The 20,720-nt window shown below is 38.1% G+C and overlaps 1 protein-coding gene across 3 annotated transcripts in view; it reads right to left on the bottom strand.

The window, feature by feature from the left end:
• The window catches only part of THSD7A (thrombospondin type 1 domain containing 7A), a 253,626-nt gene that overhangs the window by 159,863 nt on the left and 73,043 nt on the right, over positions 1–20,720 (bottom strand). For all 3 annotated transcript variants that reach the window (XM_026677769.2, XM_087946162.1, XM_087946161.1), the window contains exon 2: positions 6,311–7,127. In XM_026677769.2, coding sequence (XP_026533554.1) covers positions 6,311–7,127 — 817 coding nt within the window. The remainder of the gene's footprint in view (positions 1–6,310; positions 7,128–20,720) is intronic.

The following is a 20,720-nucleotide window of genomic DNA, read 5'->3' as shown; positions in this document are numbered from 1 at the left end:
TTCCAACTCTGTTATTCTATTCTATTCTCAATGAGCAATGCTCTATTCCAACCAATCTCTATTCCATTGCTCAATGATCAAATAGTCTACCAGTGAATTTGTGCCACCTCCAGTGATTACTGAAATAGCATCCAAACAGCCTCCATCCTTCTACTGCCTCACTGCAGTTATTTTTCCAGCCAGACAGAAGAGGAAAACTGCTCAAAAGCATAGTGAAAAAGCCACTATGTTATATTGATTTCAGCAAAGTAGATGGGGACCAATGAGTTGGAAGGTGAGATAGAAGAGCCGTTGTCAATAGAAAACTGTCAACCTTGCAGCTCCATCTTTATAGTTTCTTGTTATGTGGCAGGTAAGCCACAAGTTTAGCAGAAGAGCTCCTGAATAGCTCCATGATCAGGAGCGCACAAGGGCACGTATAAAGAGACCCTTAGTCCCAAGACACGTATATTTAAAACATAAGGATAATAAAAATGTTGCAATAGAAGATTTGTACATTCTTAAGAGACTAATCTTCAGAAGGTACATGAACATGTATGAGAGATTATGGGGATAATAATTAGGAACCCTGCCTTGCATCCAAACAATCTTACTGTATGCTTTTTTGCAGATACTTTACTGTGCTAATATAAGACACAATATACAGTAGTTACGAGGCTCTTTCCTCAGATCCAACTTTCAAAATGGGAATAAAAATAGCAGGCTTTTGTCTTCACACTGTAATTTCTATGATATAAATTTTGAGTGGGGATGATTTATGTCTTGATTGGGTTAATACAGTCCTTAAACTAGGTCTTATCAAACACATAAAATATACTAAGTCAAAAAGAATTACTTTAAGCTGTGAATATAATTTCTTTGACACTTAGTCCTGACAATTTTGCTTCTTCTTCAGAAATGGATGGATCAAACTGCTTTTTGCAATGATTAGCTATTAGTTCACCTTCACCAGTATTATCTATTCTAACTGGCAGAAGCTCTCTAGAGTACCCTAACTGTTTCCTGAGATCGATTATCTTGTCTACAAGAGATGAAAGTTATGATCATATTCATGAGCAGATTACAGTCATGTTCCAACCCTATTCACATTTTGCACTGACCCATTTAAATCAATGAAGCTTAAGTCATAAAATAGGTCAGGCAAGGGGAACCCTGATATTTTCTAAAGTTTCTAGCAACTCCAGGTTTGTTGAAGAAGTTCAGGTGTGGAATGCTGAGATTTGTAGCACCTGGAGGATAATAGCTCTTCTCCATATTTATGTAATGATAAAAAGGTAAAGACTTGTAATGGGATGTGGAAAGGACAAGACCTAGCAAAGAGCTGTTACCCAGAGAACAATCTGATAAGAGACAGCATAGCCCACAATTGCAAAGTAGGAAAAGCAAGCAGCTCAAATTATTGGGCTGCAAAATTGATGGAAGGAGGAATGCAAGACTTGTAAGATTCTGCTAACATAGTTTTACTCTAAAGTAGAATTAGATTATCTTATTTTTCCTGTATATATTTCCAGCATGTAAATTGTCCCACCGGAGGGAAAAATACTTTAGACCACTGCTACACAACAGTAAAAGATGCTTATAGGTCTTTACCACGAGCAGCTGTGGGACACTCTAATCACTGCATGATTCACCTTGTACCTGCCTACAGACAAAGACTTAAAACCATGAAACCAACAATTAAATCAGTGAGGACTTGGTCTGATGAGGCAAAGCTGAAGCTCCAGGCTTGCCTTCATTGCACTTATTGGAATGTTTTTGAAGGTGACTCTGCAGACCTAGATGAGCTCACAGATACTGTAACATATGTCAGCTTCTATGAAGACTTATGTGTACCAACAAGAAATCTGAGAATATACAGTAACAATAAACCTGGTTCACAGCTAAACTTAAGCAACTACGTTGTTCCAAAGAGGAAGCCTAAAGAAAAGGTGACAGAGTGCTATACAATCAGGCCAGAAACATTAACAAGAGAGATCAGAGCAGCAAAAATAAGCTACTCTGAAAAGTTAAAGAATCAGTTCTCAACAAATGAACCAGCAAACATGTGGAAAACTCTTAAAAACCTCACTGGCTACAGCAGGCTGAAGGAAATCAACGACTAGCAGATGACCTAAATGTGTTCTACTGCAGGTTTGTAAGGCAATTACAGCCACCTATCTCCATAACCCCCATCTCAAACACACCGACAACAGCCAAACCTCCTACAACTGACCCCAACCCATTGGGTTCACAAAATCTGGTGATCACAGAAAAAGAAATGCAAGATCTATTTCACAGACAAAAGCCAGAAAAAGCACCAGGGCCAGACAAGATAACTCCTTCCTGCTTAAAAGTCTGTCCTGACCAATTGGCCCCCATCTTCACCTGAACCTTCAATAAGTCACTAGAGATGTGCTATGTTCCTTCTTGCTTCAAATGCTCTACTATCAAAGAAACTCTCCATCAAGGAACTGAATGACTACAGACCAGTTGCTCTAACATCTGTAGTTATGAAAATCTTTGAAAGGCTTGTGCTGTCCCACCTGAAAAACCATCATGGATCCGCTGTTAGATCCCATGCAGTTTGCATACTGAGCAAATAGATCGGCAGGTGATGCTGTTAATATGGCTCTGCATTACATCCTTAACACCTTGAATTTCCAAACACCTACGCAAGGGTCCTCTTTGTAAACTTTAGTTCTGCATTCAATACTATCATTCCAGACATTCTTCTAACTAAATTGAACCAGCTAGCGGTACCCAGGAATGGGATCCAACCAGTATTACTACTGGTTCTGTTGCTTTGTGTCATGCGTGCATGTGCAAGTCACGCAAGTCGCGCGAGTGCAATTTACAACCTGCTGAGCTGCCTGGACAGGTGAGCAGCGCTGCATGCAGGTGCGCAGTGGTTGGAAAAGCTCTTTTTTCCTGTTTTTTCAACCACAGCTGTGCCGTGCAAAGTGGCTGCGGTTGAAAAAGCAGGAAATAAAGGTCAGGTAAGAGCCCAGGCAGGCAGGTGGGCCAAAACAGCAGCAGACACAGAACTGGTTCTGAGCTACCAGTTCTGTAGAGCCGGACAGAACTGGTAGAATCCCACCCCTGGCGGTACCTGAACACACTTATAAGTGGATCATAAGCTTCCTAACAGACAGGCAGCAGCAGGTGAAGCTAGGCAGAATCACATCTGATACCTGTACAATTAGCATAGGGCCCCCCTAAGGCTGTGTGCTTTCTCCACTTCTCTTCTCCCTATATACCAATGACTGCATCTCAAACGATCCATCTGTTAAAATATTGAACTTTGCAGATGACACAACAGTGATTGGTGACGTTCGAGATAATGACAAATCCGCATACAGACAGGAGGTTGTACAACTTGCCTCGTGGTGTAACCGGAACAATGTGGAACTGAACATACTCAAAACCGTAGAAAAATTGGTAGACTTTAGAAGAAACCCTCCCATACTACCACCTCTTCCAACACAATATCAATAGTAGATAGACATTGATAGACAACACAATATCAATAGTAGAGTCCTTCCAATTTCTAGATTCTATTATATCACATGACCTAAAATGGACGTTTAACATCGAAAACGTCATCAAAAAAGCACAACAAAGAATGTTATTTCTCCGCCAACTCAGAAAGCTCAAACTGCCCAAGGAGCTGCTGATACAGTTCTACAGAGGAATTATTGAGTCTATCATCTGCACCTCTATAACTGTCTGGTTTGGTTCTGCAACCCAACAGGACAGACACAGACTTCAGAGGATAATTAGGACTGCAGAAAAAACAATTATAAAAACCTGCCTTCAATCAAGGACCTGTATATTGCATGAGTCAAAAAGAGGGTTGTGAAAATATTTACAGACCCCTCACATCCCGGACATAAGCTGTTTCAACTCCTTCCCTCAAAACGATGCTATAGAGCGTTGCACATCAGAACAACTAGACACAAGAACAGTTTTTTCCCCAAACACCATCACTCTGCTAAACAAATATTTCCCTCAACACTGTCAAACTATTTACAAAGTCTGCACTACTATTACTATTAATCTTATCATCACTCCTTATCACCCATCCTCTCCCACGTGTGACTGTATGACTGTAACGTTGTCACTTTTAGCCTTACGATTTATATTGACTGTTTCCTAGTATGATTTGATTGCTTATTGTATCCTATGACTATTATTAAGTGTTGTGCCTTATGGTTTTTTAGACTCATAGAACTTAGTAAGGGGAAACACAATGTTATGCATTTGCAACAAAAGAAATAGTTTAATTATCACTTTTAAAATGCTTTGCACTGATACTCAATGGAAGTTAAATTAATTCAAAGAAATACTAAGTAGAGAAAATTAATACAGAGCAAGTATGCACTCTGTTAATATGCTAATGGAAGCTGAGGTACATGTTGGAATAATAGGATTAAAATATGAAGGTATAATTCTCAATACTCTTAATTACAAATTCAGCTGTGGGTTACTATTAGTGACAGTTCAAGGTTGATGAATAAACTTTACAGGGAAACAGAAAAAAGTCCTCAAATCAAATTCATGCTGCCTTTATATGAGCATGAATATATACTCAAACTTGACACATAAAAATCTTTCTCAGATAATTAAGTTCCTCATTTCATAGAAATATAGTATTTTAATTGGTAATTGAATTTAGCTGAAATATCCACATAAAAATAAATTGTAATTTCTTTTATATACTCAGATCAGCAAAACAAAACCAAATCCCATTATTATATTTAATAGTCAGTAGAAAAGTTAGAAGCATGCTCATTCAATTCTTAAAGAATACATATTATATCTATATTTAATATTTAAGAAAGACTTGATTTTTGTATTTGCACTTTGTTTATAAAGGGTGTTGATAGCTCCTTTTTAGTTCTTTTTCCCTATTCTGTTCAGAGAATCATACATCTCAACTCCATGCCCAGAGACACTGTCCCAATGCAGGTTATTAACCTGCCCCATTAATATCTGCATGAAGCTTTTTGATTAAATAATTTATCAACATGCAATCAAGTATGATCAAAATGGCTGCTGATACCCAGGTGTATATTTCAATCCAAGGTGAGTTATATTGTCAAGGACTTGGCCCATGCTGTTGGAATTTGATTGGAGAGAAACAGACTTCAATTCAATCCTGCCAAATATTCTGGATTCTCCCAGTACTTTCCATTTTAAGCTCTGAATAGTACAGCACTCCCCAAGCTAGAAGTAGTGCATAACACAGGAATTGTCCTAGATTTACAGCTCCTGCAGCCACAGTAGTTGGCAACTCTGGCAAATGTGCCTTTGCCTTGATTTGTCAGTGGTATTAATTGTTCTCTTTACTTTTCTGCACTAGGAGTGGGCTGTGGTGGCTCACATGGTAAGACACTGGGCTTGTGCACTGCTGAGATTGGCAGCTCAGCGGTTTGATTCCCATGAGCAAATAAACCATGCAAGGAAAAAGAAAGGAGCCTCCCTTGAATGCATTCAGGCACCCGTCAGATAAAGATAACGTTGCCTGAAAAAAATCATTTCGCAGAGGTAGCCAGCCATCTTAGTGATCTCTGGCTAACACATGCCATACGCTTAATGAATAAATCCTGCAATAGGAATAGGAATCCCTTTTCACAGTGATTTATGCCTTAATCAGTTCGCATATGGACTATTGCAATGTGTTGTCCAGTTACACAGGCTATTCAGATGTTGCATTTGATCCACACCTAAGTATATCCATATAAAGCACCTGCTGCAGGACTGCATTGGTTACCACTAAGCTTTCAATGGGTACATTTAGTGAATGCTAATTGCGACTTTTAAAGGCCTTCATGGCATACATCCAGGCTATCTGATGGACTGCCTTTCTCCCGTGATTTCTGCCAATCTGGCATTGCTCAGGTATCATTTTTAAAGCAGTGTTTTCTGGTGGGACTCAGGTGGCATGACTTCTCTTTCATGGTTCCTACGCTCTGGAATAGTTTCCCCAATTTACTATCCTTGAGATACTGTAGGCCTTGAAGATCTGGTTTTTCCCCAGGCACTAGGTAGAAAAGGGTGTCCCACTGTCAGTAATTTTATTGAATTGTTTGGCATTTTATTTCCAGGTTATAGTTATTTTTTTAATCAGTGCATTCCATAAAGTTGGGGCAGCCTAAACATTTGGTGTGTAAATATAATCTAATAACCCATTCAGTAGAAGTGGCATTAGATGATCTCAGCAATTCTAATTTTTAAAGGGTAAATAACATGGATGAATATAGATGAAAGAGTGAATTAAGCTGAGGACAAAGAAAGAAAGAAAGAAAGAAACAAATAAATAAAGTATTACCTCAAAGCAACCGTCTTTCCATTCCTGTGTGTGCACATCACCTGACGGGTCTGATATCCGATTTGTATGTCCCAATATTTATTCTCCTGTCTGTTCTGCCTGTTATGGTTCCTTTTCTTTTTAATTAATTCCCGGGTTTCTGGGTCCCGAATGGTTTTCTCCTTTTCCTTTTCTTTGTTCTTCCCACGTTTCCTTGCCTGTCTGACGTGCCGCAAATGAGGAATTGAACAGGAACTCCAGGACCCCACACTCAGACTGTACAGGTTTTCTTCAGTGGCACAGGGGGCTGAGCTACAAGACTGAAACTCTGTCAGATTAGGGCAGGCAGAGCCCCCATAACTAGGGGGAGCTACAATATGGCGAAAACGATAGGAAAGCCCTTTGCCACAGCTCTTAGAACACTCTGTCCAGGATGAGAAGTCAGATACAATGCAGTCCTGCCGGCAAGGGATGAGACATCCCTGTTCTAGCTGAGGCTTTGGCTCAAAGTATTCACATATGGCATCCTCAACTATCACACCGTTTGATTTTTGGACACAAATAATATCTCTCCTCTGAATTCCTTCTTCCCCGTTCACACATACTGTTGCTTTGTTTGAAAGAATGGGCTGACACTGGTTCCAGCTGCCCAGCTGCCAGTCATACAGTTCCTTGTGCCAGTCACAAACTCTGAAGCAATTTTGTTGGTTGTCAGGTCTCTCTGCCTGCTTGCAATTTGTGAAAAGGGTAGTCCATCCTTCTACATGAGCACACCATATAGCTCGAGTCTGGGTACCTCCTGGGCCACATTCATCTCCCATACATCTGCCCCATGGACCTAGAAAAAAACAGAAAAGGGAGATTGACAACTTATACCCAATAACTGAGACCTAGGAAAACCAAGCTCAGTTAAAAGTTTCCAGAATCTGCATGTTACTTAAGTTTATTTATATCTTATGTTGTACAGTGAAAAAATTATTACATGAATATAGTCCACTCCATCTTGTTTTTTTCCCCTTTCTCTTTCTACATATTAAGAAAGTGTTTGGATGTTATTTTTTTCTTTTAAAGTTGAATGAATGATATATTTTAGGAATCAACATTATCTATTGATGGAATCAATAATAACTTTGTGAATAACCAAATAAATATAAATAGTTTCATATATGTGTATACAAATAAAAGCCACACACTCAGCCAAGATTTTAGCATATATTGTATGGTGTCACCTAAATTTTGTTGAGCCTACAAACTGGATCTGGGTAAACAAATAAACTGACATTATTATGCCATGTTGCAAGACCTAACAGCAAGAAAGAAAATATACTTTCCAATGTTGAGCTGCAAAGGTGATAAATAGTTTTAGCAATGGCTCTGATGGCATCTGAGGCTTATTATAGGTTTAAGAGGCCCATAAAACATACTACAAATGCAGCATGCTCTAAGGCTAGATGAGATTTTGATAGAGTATTTAATAACAAGTCTTTAAAGGTGTGGCTGAGCAGGAGACTGTGAAAATGAATTAGTAAAAGGAACAGAGAAGGAGGAACAGGAGGAATTATAATTCAAGACAAGATAAGTAGTATAGTAGTAAGAAATGATAATGATCCCTGGTTTAAATTTTAATTTCAATATCTCAAGATTAAAATGGGAAAATATTCACATTTGAATTTATATAACTAAACATTTTCCTAGATGTTTGGAATGACAATTAGCAGAATTATATGTGAGTTGGATAGTGCAGACCATCCTGAAGTAGGATAGTACATTATTCAAGAAAAAGAAAAGACATATCTTCCAGGTCCCTTCGGATGGTATTGCTTAATAGAACTGAAGCATGTCATTTCTCAGTTGGGAAGAAACAATGGAGAAAGATAATCCTTCAAGACAGCCAGACTCTTTACTATGAAAAGTTTCAAAGTTAAAACCAGCACTTTGACTTGGGATAGGTATAGTGGTGGGATTCGAATAATTTAACAACCAGTTCACCCAGGATCAGGTTGGCTGTAATGGGAGGCGTGGCCCATCTCCATCCTCCAAGTCTGCTGCACATGTGGGACGAGCCTCCCACAACAGCCAATTGCCAACCCCAGGCAAACTGATTGTTAAATTATACCCACCCACCCAATATCAAAGTGGATCCTGGGTGCTGTGCTGCACTGCAGTGGAGAAACAGGCAACAGAGCTGCTGGCCCAAGGGAAGGAGGAGCACAGAGAAGAAAGGAAAAGCTGACTTCTCCTTTTCTCACACCAGCTGCTTCATTACCTGTTTCTCCATGCAGCACAGTGACCAGGATCCATTCTGATAGCAGGGTGGGTGGGTAATTTAACAATCAGTTTACTCAAACCAGTGCAAACCAGCTGAATCCCACCACTGGATATGTAGTTATTCTTATTTCATGGTGTTAAAGATATTGTTGCAAGATGTAAACTGTTCTAAACAAAGCTGTATTTTGCAATTGACTGATAGTGATTTTGCCAATGCCAGTGGTATTCAAGTGGTGCTCCAGTTGTTTCGGAATAAAAGTTCACATGCCTATTATTTCCTTTTTTTTAAAAAAAATTGAGGTAGGAAACATATCTAATACTTCTCCCTCCTATTTTACCCATAACAATGAGATGGGTTGGGCTGAGAGTACCGGCCCAAAGATACCCAGCTGACTTTATGCTTAAGGAAAGCTTATAACATACAATCTTGCTGGCTCTCATATCAGTAAAAATAATCCCTACAATGATATCTTACAAGTTTGGTCAGATTTGTTCTTTGTCTTACTCTATTCTACGGAGCTCCTTGATTGCTTCATATCCTGGAGCTCCTCAGAAAATTAGAGAGTCTCAGGATCAATAAACTGAGAGAGACCACCCAAAAGTAAATGCAATGATAAGCAAAGATGTCATCAGTAACTAAGCCAACTGATCCCTAGAGATAGTTTCAACCACAAAGCTTCCATCTGGTTATTTTTATCATAGTGCGTCTCCAAGCTATTAGGACTTTTTGGGTAACAACTATCAACCTCCACTGCCCTGGATTTGCAGTAAATACCACATTTAAAATCCTTCCCATTTCTCTAATAAAAGATCCCCCTCCTCCAACTGAACCAGATTCTGATTATTCATGGTAGGTTGGTGACCTTATCCACAATAAGACTATAGATGAGAGCAGCTTTATTAAACTGATCTGATAATAGGATCAACAGCTGCCTGTTCCAAGTACACTACAATTCTTTTTAATGTCCCCATTCTGTATATTTTATTGCAATTCACTCATTATTTCATCTGCTCTTTATCTCCTTTATCTCCATATCTATAAACTGAATGCCTAGATATTAAAATAGATGCCATATAAACAATAAACTTTTTGGACTTAAAAAAATCATTGAGTGTTATGAATTAATATTGCCTGGATAGTGAGAATCTAGATTTCATATCTAAATTTTCATGAAGTCAGTACAAAAATATAATTTTACCTATTTGCTCCAAATGGGGGAAAACCTATTTAGAAATACTAATATTTTGTGGGCTTGTAGGTAAGCAAATACAGTAGATAAACTCTATGATGCTTGCTACATGGAAATAAAGAGATATAGAGGGTTCAACAGGTTATGAATTAACCTCAGATTTAAAAACAACTCAAAAATAATATTTCTGAAAAGCTTTTTATTTTAATCACAAGCAAAGACAATGCAGTTTGGAATTCTCTTAATAATTTCAAACAATTTCATTGATATGAAACACTTGCTATCAACTCATGGTTTTGAGGACCTTCTCATAAAGAGATTGGATTAGGCACCACAGCTCATGTGCCTCTCCCTAGATAGAATTTGATAGAGCAGAGCTGTTAGATGGTTATCTGGTGGTTAACTGAACAGGTTGATGTTGCAGCCAAATGTAAGTACAACAAAATCATGGTAAATTGGGCCAGAAAAAAACATCCAAGGAGAACCTTCAAGATATTGGATACAATGATCTGACAGCTATGTGGATTCTCTAAAGAAATAAGCCCACACAGAATGACAGTTATAGAGAAAAGGGCTGGGAGGGAAGCAAAGTTAGATTGAATAACTCAGACAGTAGTGTAGAAATGATTGATTGCTTAACATTTATGGGAAGATTGGATCTTGTAGCTTTTCTGGAGATGGATTATAAAAACTAATACTTTCAAATTTAAATAGAGTACGATGGAAGAGAATGAACAGAGATCAAAAGACCGACATGGCCCAGTATCTGTGTTACATAGAAAATGAGGTACAGTGATCCAGAAAAAGATCTTCACTTGTGGATGAGAAAGTGTTGAAGAATGTAAGCAGAATATCCAATAGCCGCAGAAGGCTATACTTCACATATGCCAAAATGAGCAATGTCATGATGTTATCTGGAAAATAATAGAACATGATGTAATAGGCAAAGCAAATAAAAATTGGCCAGTACAACTGTCACTTATCATTTTGTTGTATACCATAGTTATTTTCACAGCATCTAAACCAACACATTTACAACTCAGAAATACAGGCCATTCCTTCTTTGTGAACTTGCAAAGTAGAACTATAATTACATTTTTAAAAATCTCTCTTTCTCTTTGTATGCATGCATATATGTATGTGTGTTTATATGTGTGTATGTATCTATCGATCGATCGATCAATCAATCTATAGTGTTGTCTGTTGTATTGTCTGTATATTTAATAGAATATCATATAGAGAAGTCATCATAGAACAAAAATAGATTTATATTTTTGACCTAGGTTTACTGTCAGAATAAAAGATATTGTGCTTTATTGCATGGAAAATAGTTATTCCAAGGCCCACGTATAGTTAAACATAGTTTTATTTTAAATCCATAAATAATTAGCAAAGGAATTAGCATTGTGAATTTTAAATCACATTGCTTTTTACTCATCAGATGTGCCAATAATATTTGCACGCTGCCCAAATATAAGAGCCTAACCCTTGAAAGCAAGAAAAAAATTGATTTCATCCATGCCAATAGTAAATTCAATACTATTTGTTCCCTTTGCATTCTATAAAAATATTACTATACTCAGATGCTCAATCCTTATTTATTACCTATTGTGGTATTCCTTTCCCAATACAGGTAGTCCTCACTTACTGACAGCCTTGTGCATTTGAAGTTACAATGAGGTTAACAATAATTTTGTGACTAATCCTCAAAATTATGACTTTATAGCATCCCTCAATCACATGATCACCATTCATGTACTTTGCAACTAGTGCACGTTTTTGCTTGTGACAAGCAAAGCTAGGAGTATAGATTAAAATCATACATCACAGTCACATGATCTTCCACTTAGTGACTATATATATCGCTTCATTTTAATGACTGAATGAAAGCCTTGTCATGGTCATGTGATTGTTCCACTTAGCAACTAAACCACTTGGCCATCAAGTAGCTGGCCCCAATTGTGGTCTCTAAGCAAGGAGTTCCTATAATTGAATTCCACAAAATCAGTGAAGAGACTATATTTCCAAAAAAAAAAGAAAGAACCAGAGTTTGCTTACAGGAAAGAAAAAGGGTATTTTTTAAAAAAAATAGATTCTGAGAGGTCATTTGTTTGAATTCTTCTTTTTTTCTACTTTTCAGTTCTTCTTTATGGAAAGTGGCTAAGTCACAATTAGGAACACTGTCAGAGATCACATCCTCCAAAATCAATAATAACTTGATTTGAAAATAAGTGTTAGATATAACAAGCTTTAAAAAGCTGTTGAAATGGATAATGAATTGAAAGGTAGGGATAGATTGGTTCAAAGAAACAGAACCTCGTGTCACGTTGGTAAACTATAGATCCATATCAGCTTAAATTGCAGGAAAAAAAAACCTTTGATTTAAGTATTTCCAAACAATTAAAAAAATCATCTTATTTCAGAAACATCATTGTATTTAATGCACAAACAAATAAAAACTTATCCAGAGATTTAAAAATAAACTTGGGTATCATCTAATATTAACAGCAACCAAATATTTCCTTTCCAACAAGTATATTTGGGGGGTGGGGGTGGGGTAGCAGATATATTTAATTTCTTAGAAGCTAGCCTGCTGAATAATTTTCAGTTTGTATTTAGACTTAGAAATAAGGTAAGCTGTAAACTGTGGGTGAACAGCTGGATACCCCAGTTTGAATCTTTCACAAGGGATATTCATAGCCACCTCCAGTCTCCATTGTCAAACTGGAGACAAAAGAATCATACAGAAATTACAGTCTTTGAGATGACTAGTGGTGGATGGTAGCCACAGTGTAAGAGCCAGGAATCACAAGCCAAGAATCATGAGCTAAGCCTCAGATATAGATATAGAGAAGACCTTTGTTATCCAGATAATGTCTTTGATCCAGAAACCTTTATATACCTTCCAAGTCATAGCTGCTTTTTTTTAGTGCTTCACCTTAACAATGGATTCTGAGCACTGGGCTACTATTCCAATATTGGCTCATTCTCAGAAAAACTAACCCCCTCTAGGCAAATCAGACCTTAGCTATCCAGGGCCTCTGCTCATTTTTATGGTTCCCAGAGGAACACAGATGGCACTGCTGAAATTTGGCAAGCAAGCAAGCCACCAAACAAATAAATCTACCTACCATGGTAAAATGCTTTTGTGTTTTGTTTTTATTATTTGTTTCATTGTGCAATTGTTAATATATAATAGTTGTTCACCTTAAATCGAATAACAAGAAGGAGCTGTATCAAATAAATAAAGCATGTTTGGATACAAAACTGGCACATTAAAGCTTTACACAGTCAAGACAACAATTTTAAAACTCAAAGCTCTCCAGTGTGCAAGGGGGAAAAATCGAAGCAGGATAAACTCCTTCTGATGCAACCCAAGAAACATTTTATAATGAGGCATGTCCCTTGCAGCCCTTTAAAGAGAAAAAAAGAATATAATATAGTGCATTTTCTAGTCAAATGAGAAGCGGGGAGTACTTTTCCTGCAGTAAATAAACAAAAACTTTCAATGGACCATAATGCTTTGCTGCACCTGAATTATTCAGCATGTAGTAGGGCACTCTTCTATTGAAAATGAGCTAGAAGCTCTTTAAGCACCTGGCTTCAGCTTAAACATTCTTTGTCCCAATCATGATGAAGAGGCGGGTAATGACAGGGACAATAAAATATGTGTGGTGACTTACAAAACATACACAAAAACAAAGAATCAGGACACACTTGTCTTAGTCAATTTATATTCATAGAAACAAATTTAGAAATAATTACTATAATTTTCCTGAAATAGCAATATTTGTGCTACAGACACTATACAATATCTGTGCTACAGACACTATAAACATCTGCTAAGATTGTGATGGGAAATTTCAAAGCTTGAACTGAGCAATCCTTCAACCAGAGAAGTTATTAAAGGATCATCTTAGGGAAAACTGAGCAGAGGTGGACTTTAGAGTGGCTAGATCAAATAGAGTGGGATGTAGAAAGGGGATTGGAAAACTGAAGCCCGAGAAAGGAAGAAGCAAGAGAAGGGAAATGGCCTATGGAGAAAATAGAAATAGAAACAGATATTACTATATATGGTAGGTGAAATGTCACACTTTGCATTACAATGCAGCATGCTAGGGCTGTCAACCCCTAAAATCCCAGAGAATTCCTGGCTGGGAATTCTATGTAGTTCCCACACACATGGAAGTAGCTGGAATTCAGTGTTTCTGCATACTGTAAAAAGTGTTCTTTCCACACAAATCCCTCAAATCTCAGTTAGCTTTAGGGGAAAAACATGGATCTGTGGAATGAAGGAGCAAGCCTTATTTGTGGGGCCTGTTGTTCACTGGAAATTGGAGGTATGAAATATCTATCAATCTTTCCAGGATCCAACAAACCTGTTTTTAAAATTTTTGTGTGTGTCATTTCATTAGCATATACTGTAACTCAATTATGACAATGTAACTTTCACATTTTTATAGATCTCAAAGTTGTTCAGCATATACTGATTTAAACATAATCTGCATTTCAGTCTAACTGTTTAGGGCTTTTTGGTTTTAAGACTATCCCTTACAGAATAATTAACAATGTAACAATAAAACCATCTTGCTTAAATTCATTGATTTACTGTATATAAATTATTTTCTTTTTATTTTAAATAACACATTTCAGAGTTTATACTTAAAAATTAGAATTCTGAGTCAAATGCAAAGCTAAAAGAGGAACATTTGCATGAATAAAAGTGACAATGACTTCTGCCAGATTTTTCAAGTGTTTTGTGAAATATTGCTTTAGCAAAGAAAAATCTTTCAAAATATTAATAAAACCTAACATTTGAGTTACGTTATGAAGTGAGCAAAGAAATGTGTTAGATGTAGCAATCTGTCACCACATGTTAGAATCATAAATAACCAAGCTAAAGGAATATTTGCTTATAGGTAGACTTCAACTTATAACCACAATTAGAACTAGAATTTCTATAGGGTCATTCCTGATTTTATAATCTTTTTTGCCCTGGTTATTAGGTGAATCACTGCAATTGTTAAGTGAATTACATGATCATTAAAGTGAACCCATCTTTCCCCACTGACTTGGCTTGTCAGCAGTCAGCTGGGTAAAACACAAATGATGATCATGTGACCTTGGGACACTGCAGTGTTGTAAATACATGCTCGTTGCCAAACACCTGGATTTTGATCACATGACATGGGTGATGCTGCAATGGCTGTACATGCAAGGATCAAATTATAACTCACTTCAGTGCCTTGTAACTTCAGTTGCTACAAAAATGGTTGTAAATCAAGAATTACCTGTATACATTACCAGCTATAAGAGCTGTTAATAAATAATTAAGAGCATGTTCTCATATATGATCAATTGTTTCAATATGTAAGCAATACTAGCAGCAAAATCTTCTGTAAAAAATAAAAATATATAATTGAATAATGTTACTCTTTTGCAGAACAATCCGCTATAGTATCGTAATGCTTAAATCTCCATACAAGATAAAAAAATAGCTTTCTTTATACTGCAAAGTAGAAAATAGATTTCTCTGCAGTGAAGATAGAAGGACTTCATGACAGCACTTTGGATGGTGTGTTTATAAATAAAAGTTGCTTTGTCTTAGATCGTTATCACTGATAAAGAAGAGCATTCTAGGGAAGCTACATTTGATAAATGGAATGCCTTCAATTATTTTCAGTATAAAATCACAGGAAAATAGATTGCTTTGGTGGAAGCAAGATCATTTACACAAATTAGTGTTCGATTTCAAAACAGATGAGGATGTTACCTTCCATTTTCACGCTAATGAAAGGGTGATATAATTAAGATCTTTTTGGACAACAGCTCTGGCAGTGATAGTATTATTCCCATGATGGCCTTTAAGACCTTGGTTTTAACTGCCAAGCCAGCTGTGCTAAAAAACTCTTATTGGGACTGATGTCTAAAGGTAAATATAATTTATCTGAGACAAAGCAAAAGACTATATATCTAAGTAGGGGGCATGCATAAGTGAACCAACGTGCCTACTGTCCCTGTCCTATTGATTCTTTTTATTTTTCTTATATGTATCCATTTCATGCATTCATAACTATGTTTATACTTATACCTATTATCTTGTAAGTGATTGACAACTCAAATAAATAAATAAATAAAATAAACTGAATGGTTTACCACAGGCTTCTTTCACAATGTTTAATATTACCTAAACTTTCCATGTAGAAAAACTCAGGCCAAAAAAATGAAGTGGACAGAAAGATAAATGAATCAGGATTAAAACTATGGGATTCAAGAACATCTTAACTTATAATAATGAGTAATTATAACTTGTTAATGGGAAACAAGCCTTCTTTGTTCTCTTTATTTTTATATTAATCCAATAAACATTAAAGAAACAATATTTTTTTGCAATTTTGCTTTGGGCAATTATGCAGAAGCATGTTGTCCTCTCCATTGTAAAACTATTTTCCTCAGAAGGCTGAGATTTTATAATTTCATCAAACATTATTCTTTCATTTCCATATTTTTTAACTTAATGGCACAAATATTTAAATAAACAAATGTTAGTCAATAATGATCTTTATATTTCTCAAATATGTTTGCAGCAAAAATATCATTTCACTTCTGCTTATATTTTTTTATCATTTAAATTCTTTCCCACTTTGGTATGAAATAGCAAGAGCACATACTTATACAGTGCGTCATAGTGCTTTTACAGAGTCAGAATATTGTCCCTAACAATCTGGGTCCTAATTGACCTTGGAAGGATGGAAGGCTGCGTAGCTATGGCTGTTAATAGAAATAATGCATAAAATTGTTATATTATATAAAGAAATGTATAGCAACGTTTGATGGACTACCCATACTTTTGCAATGTTCAAAGCAGAGGTGGTATTCAGCGGGTTCTGACCAGTTCTGGAGAACCAATAGCAGAAATTTTGAGTAGTTCAGAGAACCGGTGGTAATCTTCCCCCAGGAGTAGGGAGGGGATGTGTTAGCATTCCAGCAACACTGCATTCCACCCAATGACTCCAAGACAGACATCTCTTGAAGGTCCCTTTTATTTTGGATAGTAAACTGGCACAACTGTGGAATCCCGAATCTGAAAGTTCTGGGCTTCCTTACAATAAATAAAAACTACAAAATCCATCCCCTGCACCCATCATCACATCACATGGCCCAATCACCATCCATCCCAACTTAAGACTTCTTCTCCGTTATGCACAACACAATCTGACCTTGAATCAGAAAAAGAATGTTATTATGTCTTACTAGATATACTCCAATATATTCCCCCCTCCCACATTCCCAGGCTGAGATGTGGCAGTGTGGGAGCATCTGATTTCAATATGGCTTTCAAAGCTGACAGAATGGAGATTTTACATTATCCTTCCCTGCCATGCCCACCAAGCCACACCCACAGAACCAGGAGTAAAAAATATTGAATCCCACCACTGGTTCAAAGCAACACTAAATTGTTCAAAGCATTTTGTATATCTAGCTCAGGGGTGGGCAAACTACGGCCCGTGGGACACATCCGGCCCGTTGGTCATTTTAATACGGCCCGCCTCTGAAAAAAAAAAAAAATATTCCCTCTGAAAAAAAAATTGGGCCCGGCCAAGAGACCCGCGCCGCGCACCAAAAATTGCACACACAACACGGAGCTGGGCAGCTGCTTCCTGCTAAGCGGGGCCAAGGCCACCGCCCGGGAACGCCCACTGCTTTCCCAAGCCAGGGCTGGGCGGTGGCGTATTGCCCTGCACCGCGTGGCCCCCGCCTGGCAGCGTGCTTCTCAGCTGGTCTCCTCCTCCTCGGCCATACAGAACAAACAGGCAGAGAAGGAGGAGACCAGCCGGCTGGTTTGGGGAAGCTTTCTGCGCGAAAGAGGCAGCTACTAATTTCCGGCTTTGCTCCGCTTCTCAATGGTCCGGCACCACCCTGTTCTTCTTGTGCTGCAAAAGAGGCAGCTAATGATCTCGGCTCCGCTCTGCTTCTCCAACATCCGGCGCCACCCTGTTCCTGTGTCAGGCCCAGCAAGTCCGAGCAGCCGGCGCACAGAACAGGGCAGCGCCAGATGTTGGAGAAGCAGAGCGGAGCCGAGATCATTAGCCGCCTCTTTCGCAGCACAAGAAGCCTCCCCAACTGGCCAGGTGCTCTCCTCCTTCTCTGCCTCCTTCTCTGCCTCTCCCCTCTTGCTCCTCACAGTTGCCCTGAGCTGGTGCGGTTCTTTACTTGGGCAGCCAGACACCAGCAGCAGCGCCCGCAGCAGCAACAGGCAGTTCTGCCCGGGCTCTGCTCAGGTGTCCGGCGGGCTGGGAAGTCAGGAGTTGCTACCGCTGGCGCAGCTGTGCGGCTCCAGTCCCAGCGTTGCCTTGGGAAGGGAAAGGCAAAACCAGGAGCCGCTGAGCCTGAACCTCCGGTGCCGCTGCTGCTGTTGCAAAGCACCGCCGCGGCTCTTCCTTTTTGCCTTTCCCTTCCCGAGGCACGTGGGACTGGAGCCGCGTGTGAGCCGTGCCGGCAGCAGCAACTCCTGACTCAGGGGGCCTCCGAGGGGAGGGGAAGGAGGAGAAGAAGGGGGAAGGGGGGGGCGATTCCCAAAAAATATTGTGCTGACCCGGCCCGTCTGTCAAATTTTAAAAGTGAATGCGGCCCCCGAGCCAAAAAGTTTGCCCACCCCTGATCTAGCTGATATCCTTGTTTGCATTTTTTTAAAAAAAAATTTGGGAGGGGGGGAGGAGGATTTAAAAATAAAATTCCCATCCCAGTTATAATCCATAAAATCAGAGGTTATTTAGGTCCAAGTTCTAGCCTTGCTCAGTGCATGAATTCAAAAGAAAACACTTCTGATTGTGGAAATCTGAATTTTAGTATCCTACCTTCTTGAACAAATTACTATAGTGTAGGAACTGGAACAATTCACATGATTTTCAATGGATGCTATTTTGATATCTTGCTATTCACATATGGAAATGAGGTCATATGGGACAGGATGTCCCGAAATCCTTATGATGACTAGGATGTATTCTTGGAGTATTCTTGGAGTATTCCTGGAGTAATACTATAAATTTTCTGGTATTTCTGATAAAACAATTGATACTGTTTTCTAATTTTCTGTTTTGTGGCCAAAGGAGTTATTGTGTACTAAATACTAAGTGAACCACTGAACTGAAAAGCAACACTCAACATTTAATTTCATTCAAAGAATTCAGAGACATTATCTTTATGTCACTTCCAAATCAATGCACCCCAAAGCATTTTTCTAAGAAATGCAAATAGCTGGCAGAATTTCCTTTTTTTCCTTCAGTTACAAAAGGACACAGTTAAATGCTACCACTCTAGAATTGAATAATGACATGAGGTGTTTTTCCAATAGAAGAAGCTGTCGTTTTGCTATTCCTGCAGAAAGTTATCAGACTTCTAATAAGGAACTGCTTTCAATCAGATCTTTAAAAGTCACATACATTAAAATATTGATTTCTTTGCATTGATTCTCTGCTGAAAGCAGCAATAACACTATGGGATGTAACCAGTGGTTGAATGTTAGTCATTGACTTTGCTACAACTTTGTTTCCTTTAACTCTTTTTTTGTAATCTCTCAAAAAGCTATGATCATCTGCTTCCCAGCATATTGTTTTCAGAATCCCATTCAATTAATGCTACAAAAAGGATTCTAAAATGGAACTTTCATAGATTGCTGTAAAAATATATGGAGTTCTGCATATCTTGTCTAGTACCTGCAAAGTGTTGGCACTTCTAGTGCCTGCTAAGGATTATGTGATTGGGAAGTTGATGATGGTAGGATTTTCTAACACATTTTTCTCTCAAAAAATTGTGCCCTAGGTTTTCTAAGCAAGAACAGGTCTTCTGACTATGCTCTGCAAACCATGCTAGACAATTTGAACAAATTAATTCTCAATTCCAAAATTGGTATAGATTCTGTCTGTCTTTTAAAATTCTTATAGAACATGATGATATCAACAAGAGGTTAAGAAGAACCCTCTTGTTAAGAGCAATATTTTCTCATCCAGGATTCCATAATAGAAAGCTTGGTGGCAATGAAATTCACAAGCATACAGATCCTGTGTAAAACATTTTGCAATCTAAGGAAAAGAAAAGGCTAATGGGACCAGAAGGAAACACTGATAGTGAAGCAGTATTTTTACAGCTTCTTCATTGCTCACTTTAGCTTAACAGAGATGTGAAAGGAACCCATAACTGACCTTTCCCTGGGCAATGGTGACATCACCATTATTTTACCCAGAAGTGCTTTGGTGCTTCCAACATGACTGTAGTAGTGGTATATTGCTTCTAAAGAAGTATGTTAGGTTAGGACAGGAGAAAAACACCTGCATGTTCTATCTCATTTTTCCATGGTTCCCAGAATTATTTATTGAATTTATATTGCCACCTATTTGCCCATGGTGACTCAAGGCGACTTATAGAATGTAAAATCATATTTTTTTAAAAAATAAAAACTAACAAAAAGAATCAAATAAACTAATAAAGTACAATAGAACAAAATCTGGGATAAATAAATAAATCACCCCCAACTCTCGCCCACTTCCCTGCCCCAATGACAGCAGATCACATGAGCTATTTGATTGGCTCCATCCTGCTCTGGGTTCCCCAGGCCCACTGGCAGAATCAGGTCCTCAGTGCCTTCCGGAAAAGTATCAGTTAGGGCCCATTCTAATCTCTGGGGGGAATGATATTGTTGCTGCTCCCACTGTTAATTCTTGGGTTCCCAAAAATGCTAAATGCAATCTTCTTCCCTTTAGGTCTCAGATCATATTTTAGAGGTCACAGAATTTGCTACAGAATATATCTACAGAATATGGTACCTGAAATGACTGAAATACTATTCTAAGGTTGGCTGAGTCTTCAGGTATGTATGTAACACTCTCCGCAATGAATACATTAAACATTAATGTTCACTGGAATTCTATTCACGGGCATTTAATTTCTGCTTTACAATTTTCTGCCTTGGAAGC

The sequence above is a fragment of the Notechis scutatus genome, chromosome Z (genome assembly GCF_049901735.1).
Source record: "Notechis scutatus isolate UNSWTSFEM ecotype Mainland chromosome Z, rNotScu1.2, whole genome shotgun sequence".
NCBI lineage: Eukaryota > Metazoa > Chordata > Lepidosauria > Squamata > Elapidae > Notechis > Notechis scutatus.
The sequence above is the reverse complement of the archived record's forward strand: the minus strand, read 5'-3'. Positions and strand labels throughout refer to the sequence as shown.